Below are 15,400 nucleotides of genomic sequence, written 5' to 3' on the forward strand. Positions count from 1 at the left end.
TAATAATACAAATTACTATTAACTATCATTTATACTTTGTAAAGCAATTATTAATCAGTCCAAACTAGATTTCGAACAGGCTAAGAGTAGAAAACTTGCTTCTTTCCCTAATGGTAGCCGGCCATTCTGGTCTCTTGCCAAAACTATTGGCTGCAATTTTTGCCCATCTCTGTTCCCACTTCTGTCAAAACCAGATGTTTCTGTTGCCACTTCAGCCAAAGATAAAGCTGACCTGCTAGCATCCCATTTTTCTTCCAACTCATGTATTAATGATCTTGGTAAATCACCTAAAACCATTCCCAGTACACTCCGTTCAATGTCTCTTGTGGTCTTTCGTCAAAGGATGTCAGAAGCATTTTGACGAATCTCGATGCTAAGAAAGCTCCAGGTCCTGATGGTATTTCTCCACTTGTTCTGAAAGCCTGTGCTCCTGAACTTACTCCTGCTCTTTGCCGCCTTTTTCACTCTCTTATTCCAAAGGTGTTTTTCCTTCTTCTTGGAAATTTGCTCATATCCAGCCAGTTCCTAAAAAGGGTGACAAATCCCTCCCATCCAGTTATCGTCCCATTGCAATTACTTCTACTCTTTATAGAGTAATGGAGAAATCAATTAACCGCCAACTCTTAAACTACCTAGAAACCTTCCGTCTGATCAACGATCGCTAGTATGGATTCAGTCAGTGTCGATCCACTGGTGATATTCTGGCTTATGTTACCCATTTATGGACAAATTCAATGGAAAAGTTCGGTGAAACACAAACAGTTTCTCTTGACATCTCCAAGGCTTTCGTTCGTGTTTGGCATAAAGGTTTCATCTTATGGTTTCCCAACTGTTTTTTGTAATTGGTTATCCAGTTTTCTCTCTGACCGCTCACTGAGGGTGATAGTAGATGGCTCTCTGTCTTCTAACTTCTCTACTAAAGCTGGTGTCTCCCAAGGTTGTTCTTTCCCCCAGTCTTTTCCTCTTGTATATTAATGACCTTCTTCCATTGACCGGAAATCCTATCCATAGTCTTGTCAGGTAATTCTCCAGTGGGGCAAAGACAACTTAGTTGATTTCAATCCTTCTAAAACTCAGTCCTGTCTTATATCTCGCAAAAAGAATTCTTCTGCTCCTATGCTTATCTCGATGACGCTCAGATTAATAGGCAAGAGCTTGGGGATTACCCTGACTTCTAATCTCTCTTGGCACAAGCACATTATAAATATTGCTTCCTCTGCATCTAAAAAACTTTGTTTTCTCTTTCGCTCTCGGCGTTACTTTTCTTCCAAATAGCTATTCACTCTGCACAAATCGCAAATACGCCATACCCTGGAATATTGTTCCCACATCTGGTGCAGTGGCCCCAAAAGCCCTCTTCTCAGGCTTCTAGATTCCATTCAAAAGAGGGCAGTTAGGTAAATTAATGTCTCATCTCTAACAGAGTCTCACACACATAGACCTTTCTATTGATACTTCCATGGGCACTGTTCTTCTGAATTGGCTTCTATAATTCTGCTCTCTCTTCCAAAGCACCCCAAACAGTGCGGCCACCAGCCAACATCCATTTACTGTCCAACTTCAAACTCACAGAACCAACTTTTCTTCTTCCTCATTAATTCTTTCAATTTCCGTTTTCTGGAACAACCTTCCTTCATGCGCATTTCCTGAAAATTACAATCAACAGAAGTTCAAGTCCGATATCAACAAATATCTTCTTTCATTTTTTCAACCTTCAACCCATGCACGGTACTAAGTACTATGGGTTCTTAAAAAAAAAAAAAAGTACCTATACATAACAATGGTCCTTGAGAATAAAAAAAAATTAGTATGGAAAACATTTATTTAACATGATATACTGTAAGTTAGTAAACTTATTATAAGGAAATGTGGGAGATGTGGTTTCTTTCTTTGGCAATTCTTTAATTTGATTTTACTTTATTGTTTATTATTAGTTATATTTTGTAGTTCAATTATATACCTATATAAATCTAAGCAGGCGCCATTATAGAATTTTTAGTGCGAACCCCCTGGAACCCCCGGGGAACCGCTGATGTACATGAACCATTTTCGAACGGCGCTGGCGGGATGGCATGGGGCATTATCCTGTTGAAACAAACATGGGTATGTACCATACAGTTGCAACATCATAGAGAGCATGGAACTGTCCAAATTATTAAGATGGGTGTCATCGTTCAAGGTTCCCTGCGCAACTACGAAAGGCCATACCACGAGAAACAACTGCACGCTATTATTCTGCTTCCTCCTAACTATTGTTGGCACAATGCAGCCCAAAAGCAGACGTTCTCCAGACATCCACCACACCCGCCAGTCTGATCAGAACAGGGCGTGACGAATCTCATCAGCGAACGCCATATCGTTCTATGGAGCAATTAAGGCACCCGTTGCACCATACAAGGCAAGACCGCTGATTGCGGTTAGTGATATTTGGTTTATGCTCCGATGTCATCCAATGAAAACCAACGCTGTGGAGTTTCGTATGTACAGACCTCAGCCCCCTGTTGACACCTTAAATTCCAGGTTGATGTTTTTCAGGGATGCTTTACTTGACTGTTGAACTACCATTCCAAATACCATTATCCTCTGGTAACATGGAGCGAGCAACGGTGGTATTTCTATGCATTGTTGGACGACGGTGGTACCGTCACGGTCCAATTCATAACATTACCAGCGGCTGACTTCGGATGGATGTCGACAAACCAGCAATGTGACATCCAACAATGACACCCGTCTGAAAATCAATCAGCTGGGCCCTACGTATCATAAGGGGAACAATTTTTTTTTTTTTTTTTTTTTTGTAGTTGTTGGCGCATAGGCTTCTGTGGCCATAATGCACCTCCCAAGGTTTTTGCAGTACTTTGATCCAAGCCCGATGCGGGCACTTTACCCACCCGGCTAGCCCGGTCAGCAGTGAACAACTAATTTATGTAGCTCATATATGCCGGTCTTATATACTGGTCTCAGTCACTTGTTTATCCGGAAAGGTTCAATGGGCTAATAAAACATGAGTGCCCGGATACTGTTTTGGAGAACTACACCGCTCTCTGAAACTAACCAATTAATCAATGCTTAAAAACACTAAATTTCTCCGCATCTACAGAATTTGAACCGGTTACAAAATATGTAACTGGTCAGCCATGGAGACCTATGATAAATGCAAGTAATTATTCAAGTAATAAATCTTGAAAACCAAATACTTTTCATTACATCTCTTCGAATGAATCTACCATATAAGTACGAATGAAAATAAACAGAATATATGAAACCCTAACAGGAATATACGAGAATGCTGAAGAAAGGAGGAACAGGTAGAAAAGCAGACAGCAAAAATTTGTGTACTTTTTTAAGCAGCGTCCAGATATGGACAAGCTTCCGCGCAGAAGGGAAAAAAAAGAAAGTTATTTTTTATGAAATAAATATATTTTCTGTTTATAACTCCAGGACGACCACACGGACAGAGCAGTTTACAAAGTAGAGAGACAGAGAGAGAGAGAGAGAGAGAGAGAGAGAATGCAAGAAACAGCACCGTATTTAGCAGTCACGGGCTTGAACCTCGGTCACTCAAGGCACGTGTACTTATGCACCCTTTTGCTTGACCACTCGGCTACGACGGCCGTGTAAAAAGGCTACACAAAGCAGCAGTTAATATCGAGGCAGAGTTTTTTTCAACCGGTGTTTCGCAAAATATTCAACCAAAAATTAACACTTCTACAATTGACATATTTTACCACTAAAATAAAAAGAAAATTTACTCGACATATCTATACCAACAACAAATTGTCGTAATGTAATTAATTTATATTTTGTTTCTAATCACGAATGTAAATATTCTTTTGTAATAAAGATGAATGAATGAAATAAAGTTTACATTTAATAAGTTGCATATGTGAACAGATACGGCACTCTGCCATTTTTTTATCCTGTTCCAAGGATAAAAAATCATGTATATCAAAGGGAAAAAAGAGGCACTGAGGGAGGAGGTTGCTCAGCATGTACAAAGGCGAGTACTCACCAAGTTCATAAATTAATGCAGTTGTTACAGATGAAATATCCAATAAAGGGGGGGATTCCCCTATTGTGAAGGACACAGTTAACTATTTGTTAATTTAAACTGAACAGTTTGCGCTGATGGCTTTCGCACACGGAGAAACAATAGTGTTGTTTTTTTATTTCTTTTTTTTCATGGCCTTTCTATTTTAGATTTATATGGACTCATACAAAGAACTATTCCAAATATTATTATTATCTAGCAGAGAGAGGAATTATACAAAACTTACCACCCACAACTCTAATCCTCGGTGAAACTTCAACTGTGCGCCCATTTTCCCTGGCAATCGCATGGTACCCAACATCTGACTTGACACTGTCTAACCTCGGTGCTGAAAAAAAATAAAGGAGGAAAAAAAAAAAATTAAAATTAATTAAATTTTTTAAAAATTTAATTAAAATAAAATTAAAAATTTAATTAAAATAAAATTAAAAATTAATTAAAAACATGATACATTTTCAACTGACTATTTAAATAAGTGGTCTCCAAAATCAGGGTGCCAAAAGCTTTTTGATGGGTCGCTTATTTTTAGTCATTAAAAAAAAAAAAGAACTATGGTTAATGAATTCTGTACGCATCTTTTAGTTATACGCCTTACTCAGAGACAAACAAAAAAAAAAAAAAAAAAAAATATATATATATATACTGTATATATATATATATATATATATATATATTTTTTTTTTTTTTTTTTTTTTTATCCCTTCTTGATATTCGTGCTGCTATTGCAGATATGCTCAAATTATTTCTCAAATGATAGCATAAACCTGCTTGTTTCTTTAAAATGCATGCATTAAAAATCCAGCGCAAATGTTCCAACTTTCTTTATTCTTAAATAAATTTTTATAAACCATTTGTATAATTTCTATGAACAAGCCTTAATTCAACAGTTGTATTTTGTTTCATCATCCAAACAATTTAAAAATTAAGCTGTATTAAAAAAGGCTTCAACTTATGCTGCAAATCTACAGCGATTTGTTATGTGGTAAGTTATTTTGTAAGCAATTTATGTGGTTACACCGATACCATTTGGATCGCGAAGCAATGTGATTTCAAATTTTGGATCGTGATCAAAAAGTATGGGCACCACTGATCTAAACAAAAACAGGTAACAAAATACTCGTACTTGTAAACGCAAAATTTCAAAGCCTTCAATTTACTTGCTCACTATGTTTCACCCATGTTTTCTTGAAAAAGAATTTACTCATTTCTAAATCCATTCAGTTAAATGATTACAAAATCGCTTAAATATAAATTCAAGAATCTTGCATTAATGAAAAAGTAATAAATATAATAAATTTTCTGTTAATACTTAGGGTCGACCACATAGAATCAGAAGAGTATGGAAGACAGAGAGAATACTACAACGCCGCCGTATTATCAGTCAAGCGGGCCAGAACCACTGTCGAACTCGGCTATAGCAGACTTTCCGATTGGTAAGTAAAATTTCGAAGCGCAATTACAGTACCCTCGCTTCGTTGGTTGTTTAATGTAAGCGAGAAGGAAACTAAGGACATGATGTACCTGTATTCAAATTGAGTGTGCTCTAGGCTAATGTTTCCCAACTTTTTTTTTTTATAACGCTGTTGTTGTTGTTGTTGTTGTTTTTTGGTTTTTAGGAGCATTAGCAACTAAGGCCATATTGCTCCAGGATATGCGGCGGTCATTCCTTAACCTCTCCGCATCCTCCGTATTTGGTGGTGACGGGCTCGAACCCCGGTCTAATCAAGAAGCGTGTGCTACGCACTGCTGCTCCTTCCCACCTGGCTACGGAGGCGCCTTTTTATAACGCAATCCACCTAAACTGTACGAAGTTGTATTTATATACATAAAAGAAGTCATCGTTTTGGTTTCTCCCAATTTTTCATCACCAAAGTATAAACATAATTAACAAAAAAAGTTTAATCAATAATCACCTCCTTATCTCTGCATATCATTGATAAAACCCACGAGCTTCCTGGCAGCTTGTCTGCATTGCTCAGACTTTCATATCCGACTGAACAATTACTCCCAGATCATTTTGAAAACAACTGCTTTCTTGCATTATTTGCCACTGCTAATGCTCCCATATCTAAGCTATAAATATAATCTATTAAAAGTACTTATCTACTACTGCATAGTAATTACAGTATATTTTATTTTTAATTAAAAATCATGAGCATTCAAAAATTCCGCGACTCACCGAAATTTTCTTGTAGTTTGCATGTTGAATACGTGAGAATACAGGCAACGTCTCAGAGTCATTCTCAAAATTTAACTGATAGAGTTGTTAGAACAGCAGAAGTTTGAGTATGTATTGAAATAATGCAAGAATTGCAAGTTTAAAATATGTGATGAAGAATGAAGCTCCTATATGGTCACTGCGGACTTCGGGGTAAACGAAACAGTAGTATTAATATTAGTGGTAAATAAAGATATTTTCTTTATAACGATGCGATCAAAATCCATTCAAACGCCCATTAAATTAGATTATAACTTATAGCAAAATTTAAATTATACACATTTTAAAGATTCGAATCGTTCAGTATTGTCGATACAGCATTACTTTTGCGATCACACATATATCTTAAATTCTAATAACTGGGAAAAATTACGTCCATGATAACCTCTAATATTTCAAACAGGGACCCACCTCACACGTTACATTATAATTGAGGTATTTATTTTTCTATTCCGATTATTACTGATAGTATATTTTATTTCATTATTTACCTTCTGGAAAATAAAACTGTTAAATTATTAATGTCTCGAAAGTACCTATTATACGAAATTTTCAGTACATCTCCATAAAATATGAGAATACAATATTTATAATACATTTAATATTATTATATTAATATTTTATTAATTACTAATATATTTAAAGTTATATTCAAAATTTTCTGTTTTAATTTTTGGAAGTCTTCTAATAAAATTTATCAGAACATTTGTCGATTGAACAAGATTTATTCATGGTTATCTAAATTTCATTCGTGGCTTTAACCAGCTGAAATTATCGATTCTGACGTACTTTCCGAAGTACGTATGTCAGAATCAATATTCGTATAGCACAATTCTGACGAATGTTTTGGTTAGAGATAGTTTCATGCAAATCTCCTCCAACCCACGCCTTCTACAACTTGAATGAAATACAAAATAAAAATAGTAATCAAGCTACTAGCAATCGGAAGTTCTACAATCATATCAATTGAAGAGAGAAAAAAAAAAAAAAAAAAAAAAACATTACTTCAACATCACAAGGATAAGTTGTAAACTCAGTTGTATATCTCAAGTAGATACAAAAGAGATTCTTATCAAAATGAATGAGGTACAGATTTCACAATAGTTGGATAAAAGGGTGTATACGCGAAATAAGAGAATCGAGATCAATCTCCTTTAGTTTTATTTATTTTATGTTCTTATTCCTTTTATAATGAAGCTAAAAACTGACAGTGAAAATTTCTGAAACAGCTACAATTAATAGAAGCATTTGCAAATCAAAACGGAATTATTACCGGAGAAATGCATTTTTTAAATTAAATTACAAAGAAACCAATTAACTTGGAACAGATCTGATTTAAATGTAACATGTAAAAATCAAACAACGTTACAAGTAACATGACAAAATGAAAGAGAAATTCGTCATAACTGAATTAGTGAGCTACCTTTCTTTGGTATCGTAACCAAGATTGCACACTGTACTGATATGAAAGGCAAAAGGGAATTCTGGATAAACAGAATTTGAATATTAAAAAATAGGTAAATGCACAAAACATATAAAAATATTGGAATGGTAAAAGTTTTCTTGAATTTACTAGATACTTCGGTAGGTAATAGGTATCAAAAACAAATTTAATATTATGACACATTTTCTTTTTTATTTTCCATTGCCTGTACAAGGCACATTACAGTACAGTACAGTACAGTACAGTACTTCTAAACAGGAGTGGTATACACGCCTAGATACTAGCAGTTGGAACCCTAGAGGAGCCATTAAATCTGCGCCCCCCTCAAACCCCAAGGCATATGTAGGGCGAGACTTGAGATAAATTGATAAATAGTCGCTGCTTATGAAAACCGTGGAGCGGGCTAAGCAATCCCTAGTCTCAAATATAAAAATAAAAATCGTTAGAATATTTATCTTTGCAGTAAATAAAAGATGCGATATATCAATAAATTCCAGAAATGCAGGGAGACGAAATACTATCAACTTTATTTTTAATCTTTTTAATTTTATTTATATTTTAATTGAATTTAATCCCCTCGGCTACTGTTTTTACCAAACTGATCCGCGTAACTTATGAACATGGTCTGCGGATTTGAAAATAAAACAGCTTATTTTTTAAGGTAGGCAGCAATCCAATTAGCAGTAATGGAAAAATGTTGTGAAACACTGTCCTAGGTAATAGTCCAATTCGCCTACATGGAAGAGCCGCGCTTCAAATATGCCTCATACAAAGTAACGTTGAAAACGTATATACGTTTTCAACGCAAAGCAATAAAATAAAAAAGATGTCATGATATTCTTAATAACCTTTCGCATCACAGTCGGAAATATTTTGTAAACAAAATATTAAAAAAAGTTTTGTTTATAAATACACTGCTTACCAAAAACATAAGGACACCAGCAAACGTATACGCATTTCAACTGCTCGGCAGTGTATATCCATAAAAATACTTCGCGGCAGTACTTCGTTGAATTGTTTAGAATACGCATCTAGGGCCATACAGCATCAATGATCACGTCTGTAAATTGTATAGTCGATGATCGGACAGGTTGCAAAACCCGATTATCTGGGATAAAAAATAAAAACCTTCGCCCAACTAACTTGGCCACAATCTGAGAGAAAGCCCATAAGAGTTCCTTCCATCTCGACGAGAATTGCTACAAAACCTTTTACAATCCTTCTCACAACACGGTGTGAAAGAGCAAACAACACTATCCACCTCGCTACCCATAAGGTACGCAGCGATGATAATAGGAAGATGCTAATCTTATCAAATTGTGCATTTTCTTATTTTGAATGTGTTTCTTCTGAGAATTCAAGGAAAATATATAATAAGCAGTGAAGTTATAATCGATTCCCCCCCCCCCCCCGAGAAACAATAAAATAGATTCGAAAATTACATTCATAAACTAATTGCTTTATGTGACTTGGTCACTAACTGAACAGGTGCTTTTCATCAAAATGCACTAGCGGGAAGAGACTTAATGAAAACAAATTAACGCCAGTGAACATCAAAAAGAATTGCCCGCTATCCAAATGAACAACTAACGAAATTCTTTTCAATATGTAAATACAGTTTAAAAACTCTTGCTGGAGGGTGGGAAAAATAAAATACGTAAAAGAAATAATAAATAAAAAAAAAAAAAAATACGCTCAATTTAAAGTTACGTATTTATAAACGCATGGTCATCAAATTTATCTGAAAGAGCTGTAATCAGAAGTTTCTGGAACATTCTTTTCGCTTATTTTTAATATATGGGGTAATAAATGAGATTGAGCTAGCCACATGCCTCATCGCCCAAAACATCTAGCGATACCAGTGTTACGCTAGGCATTAACCATATAACGTGCCAAGTAAACACCAGGACAAAAACAAAAAATAAAAGGGATATAAGAAAAAAAAAAAAAAAAACTAGACGTCATTACAACTTTCCCTATCTCGACCTTGCAGCAGCAAGTCTGCTCCAAGTTAGGCAACGCATTTAATGACGTAATACGGAAACAAATGACTTTCCCGAAGATTACATCGATTAGTCCCCTTCTAACGAAGTTCAGATTGTTATTGCAAAGGAGCAAATGAAATTTTGCTGGCTTTAATTTAGAGTAACACCGAAGGTGATGGTTTATTATTATTACTACAGCCGTGATGTCAGTGTTCGTTTACTTGAAAGTAATTGCTCTACAGCAACCTGCGGCAAGTGCCTTACTACACACGAAAAAAAAAAAAAAAAGTACTGGCTCGTCAGAGAGGAGTTAACGTTATAAACACTCCAATCAATGAATGTTTGAGGGTAAGAGATAATAAGCGATTTAAGCAAACATTCGACACTTGTTTGGCTTTTTAAAAATAGTTCGCACAATTTCAAACGTTATACCTCTAAGACCTTTGTGTCATTAGAACCAGCAGCGCTCGTGACGTAAGGCCTAGGGAAATCGCCGAAGAAATCGCATTTTTAAAATAGGACCTAAAGGTTTCTTTTTTTTCCCCATTCTTTAATCGTGGTAGAATAATCTTCATAACCGAATGTGACATACCGTATATATTTCGAATTATAAGTTGACTTCTGATTTTTGCTTAGAAAATCTGGTGCTTAATCATATAATATTATAATATAATTCGCCATAATTCACGCCTTTCCCTCTTTTATAAGACATCTTTATAAGAAATTTGCATTAAGAACCATTATTGTCAACTTTAATTCAATCATTTCTACTTTTTCTTTTAAAACTTTGTATGTTGTGACAATTTATTACACTGAAACGTGAACTGTGAAAAAAGCGGTAAGCGTACACAGTACTTATTCCCTTATGTAAAAAGTCACAAAACGAAAATCTAAAGGCGTAGCTGACAATGTGACACTACATCGCTCTTATAGATGATACGTATAAGGCACACTGAAGGCTTTATGTAGCCCAGCCATTTCTTGTTGCCTGCTTTGTACTGTACTGTACTGTAAATTGGTTTCACTGTAATCAATGACTTAATATAGAACAGTGGTTCTCAAACTTTTTTTAATGTGAAGGCATCCTAAATCCATTATGAAAAATTCCCGGCAACCCCAGCATCGGGTGCAATGGGCGCTGTTTCAAATACAGTGTACGCGACGGACGACTCGGCTCGGCTGTTCCGCATATGTACATAAACACTGCGATGCGGTCAGCAATTATTTCATGACGACTTCTAATTTACAGAGGTGCATGAAATTCAACGACCTTTTGTAGCGACGGCCACGATGTAGGCCAATGCTAAATTTGACGTCGCGGCACCCCTATAAAGAGTAAGTGGCACCCACTTTGAGAACCACTGATATAGAAGAACGTCTGCAATAAGGAATTGCTAACACAGAAAGTTTAGTTTTCCAGTTCTCGAAAAGTAAACCCAAAAACACAACTCCCGACGAATTCCATGAATTGTTTTCGTATGATGAGGAAGAAAATATTGGGTTTTATTTTATAAGGTAAATGAACAATATATACTTGTGTAAAAATATGTCTGTAATAAACTGCAAGTGTAATGGTATTCAGTCATGTCATTCTAACCCTACCTATGTACCTTCCTTTCATATTTAGAATTTTACACTCAGTATATGTCGAGCTTAAAATTTTCGATTTTTTTCACGAATCAAAGGTCAACGTATACGCTGAAATATACGGTAATTCTTAGCGAATTATTTACAGCAGTAACTTCAGACTTCTAACCACCTACAGCAGTTGCTCAATTTTTTTTCCCGCAATTCTGCATCCAGCCTCCACTACGGTTACGAAACAGTTTGTAACATTTTTTATTTTTGACACACATCGAGATCAAAAAGACCGTGAGGGGAGGGATGAGGAACGTACTGGAACGCAATTGCTACGATTATGTCCCCTTTCAGCTTGTGCTTTGCAATCAATTTTAAAATTCTGACATAAAAGTTACGAGAACAGTAATAAAATAGATGAACGAAGAGCTGATTCACTTATATTTCGTATTTTACGTTTGAATCGTGACCCTGATTTATTTATTTATTGCGAATCAATAATATAAATAATAAATGTGAATATATAATACAATTATTTTATTTTTATACACAAGACATTTCTAAATTACAGTGACAAAGTTATTGAAGTAGTTTTACGTACAAAAAAAAATTCATATAAAAATGTGTCCGATTATTAAGGACTTACACTTCTGAATTTCAATAAATCGGTCAACTACTGAGTGCTGAGCACTCGGGATGAAGGGTCTGTAGTCACGAATGGTCGTTAGTGTAGTATCTTAAATACAGAGCTTTATGGTAACTAAAAAAAGTTTATAGTACCTCGGTTTGGCCTAAAATCGAAAACGTTAGTTCCTCAAGTTTTACGTACCAAAAAAAGATTAAAGTCTTGGGGGAGAAGCGACTGGCAGGCGAGGGCCGTCCAAGAATCCGCGCAGGCGCCTCCCCACTGGCTCTTCCTTGCCGGAACAACTCCAGCTTTAAATATTATTAAAAAATACTTTTCGTCGCAAAATTTATAAGTGACCTTCATAGAATTATTAACTAACTATTTAGCAACCTTTTTGTCACCAAAAGGAGAGTTACTTAGTACAAAGAAGAGCGCTATCGAAGTACAATAAAAAAAAATTTTTTTTTTTTTTAATTTTAACACAAAAAGTAAATGATAGATTTCAATCGGAATAGTTTTCCCTTGATAAGCATCGAATAACGCATAGCTAATGTGATTTAAAATTATATCTTAAACCTACTCGTTGACTGTTACCAAAGGTGTATAATAAGCTATAGGTTGTCGACAGCATTTTTGTTCCCCCCAACATTTCACCCCCACACACATTTCTCAGACAAATTTTTGTCAACAACGATCAATATGGCATTGTGTTGGCCCACATGATGTTACAAACCTATGCAAAATTTCGTCATTAGGTTGAGTGGTTCCAGAGATACAATGCTGTGACAGACGGACAGACAAACGAGTGACATTATAAGGGTACTTTTGTTAGACTACGAACCCTAAAATTGGCTGGCAAGTTTTAAAGTGGGGTAAAAAATTTAAGCATACAACACGCAGACACGCATTTAGTATGAATTAACACTTTGCTAGGTACGTGTATGCATTACAAAACGATAAAAGGTAGTGTAAAGATTAGTAAACATCACGGAAGAGAATCCCCATAGTGACAGCCAGTAAACTTGATTATGACCCCAAGATAATGACCAGAAAATAGGACCCAGCCCACATGCAGTCTGGAAGGATGACATCCAGATTTAACCCCTCTATTAGTGTCCTACCTGGACGGGACTCAATGGCCCGCAAAACTGACGGAAACCATGCAGGGTGGCGCTTTCCCGCCAGGACAGCGCCACCCTATTGGCGACCCAAATCCGCACTCTTGAGCGGATCTTTCTTCCCAAACTTCTGGAGATGGGGGGAGGCTAGTCTCTCCTCCCCAATTTCTCACTCTTGTGACGGGCATGCCTAAATGTCTGCAGAGGCCATCTACTCTATCAGCCCCTTACTTCAAATCCCCCACCACCAAACTTTTGTCTTCCACAGCGTTTAGCCCTACACGTCAAAAGCCAACCCAGGCTAGCCGGGTGGGTAAAGTGCCTGCCTGACAACCCAAAGGTCGCGGGTTCGAATCTCGCCTCAGGCTTGGATCAAAGTACTGCAAAAAAAAAAAAAAAAAAAAAAAACCTTTGGAGGTGCATTATGGCCACAGAAGCCGATGCGCCAACAACTACAAAAAAAAAAAAAAAAAAAACCGTTAAAAAAAAAAAAAAAAAAAATTCTTGCCCGAACCTATTTGGCATTTAAAATTCACTTTTTACCGTACAGCCCCACGTCGCATACTATTAATATTAACTTGTTAAGTATCACTAATTCCAACCGCGATCCTTTTATTATTTTTATTTTATTTATTTATTTATTTTTTTTTTTTTTGTCCTAGCCACTGAAATCTCAGGAAAATAAGTGGCAGGACCCGCCAGAGTACAAATAACACCCGGCCGGCCTCCCCGTGGCTGGTATTGGTAATGCCTGGTATCACTAGGGGGGCCCGGCGGCTGACAGGCTGGATGAACAATGGGCACAACGAATTATATAGTACATACCCCACACACTTTTAAATCTCTGGCTTGTCCGATACACAGAACATACGCGGAGATGGGAGAAATCCCAGGAGCCATGAGACCCTCAACATACCTAATACGTGTCTGCTCATACTGATTTAATTTTTACCATGCAAAACTCCTTTATATGCATATATATATATTCAAACAGAGCTGGCCTCGTATCCGTGCAGAATCAGACAGGTTTCCTTGCACGTTTTGACTTCTTTTGATACTAACAAATAGCCCTATAATTTTGCCGGTGTAATGTAAAAACACCCTGCATAATATAAAAAAATAATAATTATACATGAAGGCCAAACATAAAGATTAAATTTATACAGTTACATAAACAGAGCTACCAAAATAAATCAGTCTGCTTTTGTATAGTATAAAGATAATTCATTCCTTTCTATATTCCCTTTTCCTGCTAATTCAAATTAAAAAGAAATAAAATAATGATTGTTCCGACATACCATAAGTAATCGTAAAGAATACTTGTCTGTCACCTACTTTATTTCATTTCGTGGTAAATTTTCGTTTTATTCACTTAACATTATAATCTTTTGTATTTTAATTTCCTTAAAAAGCCAATGTGGCAGAGGTGCGCCGATAAATTCGCTTTGACATAAAATGTAATAAAAAAAATCATATTAGGGTGAGGCAGACTAACTCAGTTATGGAACGAGGGGGAAAAATTCCTCGCATCGTTTATGGGAATCGAAACCGTGCCTTTTCCACCTAGTGTGGGAAGGACGATAATTATAAACACCGAGTCCCCTCGAGGACCACCAGAAAATGTAGGCATAAGTGCTCGCTGAACAACAGCAGCAGAGCACCTTTGCCTTACACGACAGATTAGATTGAATATTTATTATGGCGTTAAATTTTTAAATATTTAACGATAAATTGTGTACATTTAAGTGTGATAATTTTTTTTGTGCGGCTTTAGTGAATTCAGTTTCTGCCTACTATATAACAAAATTTAAATGTAATTAAATGAATATTTTGCGATCCTTAAAACCTTAAACTTCATAAATATATTTATAGTATACAGTACTATGTACTGTATTTCCTTAACAATGCAGCGTGGGATATTTTATAAAACGAATTTTCGGACGAGAAAGATTAAATAAAAAAAAATCTTTTAGTATTTTGTTTTAATATAATAATCTTTTCACAGAAATAAAAGTATTTGATTTCAACTAGTTGCAGAGTCAAGTTGAATCCAGATGTACCAAAACTATAATGTTCAAGCTGCAAATAAGTTTGTAAGGCAGCTCTGGCAATATTACTGTATTCGCTATCTGATAAACTTCTTCTCTGTTCCGATGTGGCCGTCCGGGAATATAAATAGAATATTTATTTAAATTTAGGACATCCACTTCAGATGTATCAAAATTTTGCACTGAATATGTGAATAAAATATATACAGTATATATATATTCTTTGCGAATCGAGGAGCGACACATTTTTGGAACAGCCGGCGATTTACGTAGAGGGAGGGAAACGTTCAACAGGAATAGCCAGTTTTTAAATTTCTTTGAAGAAGCCGA

At 35.9% G+C, this 15,400-nt stretch overlaps 1 protein-coding gene across 2 annotated transcripts in view; it reads right to left on the reverse strand.

Annotated features, from left to right (window-relative positions):
• The window catches only part of Cals (calsyntenin 1), a 485,573-nt gene that overhangs the window by 176,730 nt on the left and 293,443 nt on the right, over positions 1–15,400 (reverse strand). For both annotated transcript variants that reach the window (XM_090387185.1, XM_090387184.1), the window contains exon 2: positions 4,278–4,379. In XM_090387185.1, coding sequence (XP_090243311.1) covers positions 4,278–4,379 — 102 coding nt within the window. The remainder of the gene's footprint in view (positions 1–4,277; positions 4,380–15,400) is intronic.

The sequence above is a fragment of the Mastigoproctus giganteus genome, chromosome 13, assembly GCF_048544385.1.
Source record: "Mastigoproctus giganteus isolate SK-2022 chromosome 13, ASM4854438v1, whole genome shotgun sequence".
NCBI lineage: Eukaryota > Metazoa > Arthropoda > Arachnida > Uropygi > Thelyphonidae > Mastigoproctus > Mastigoproctus giganteus.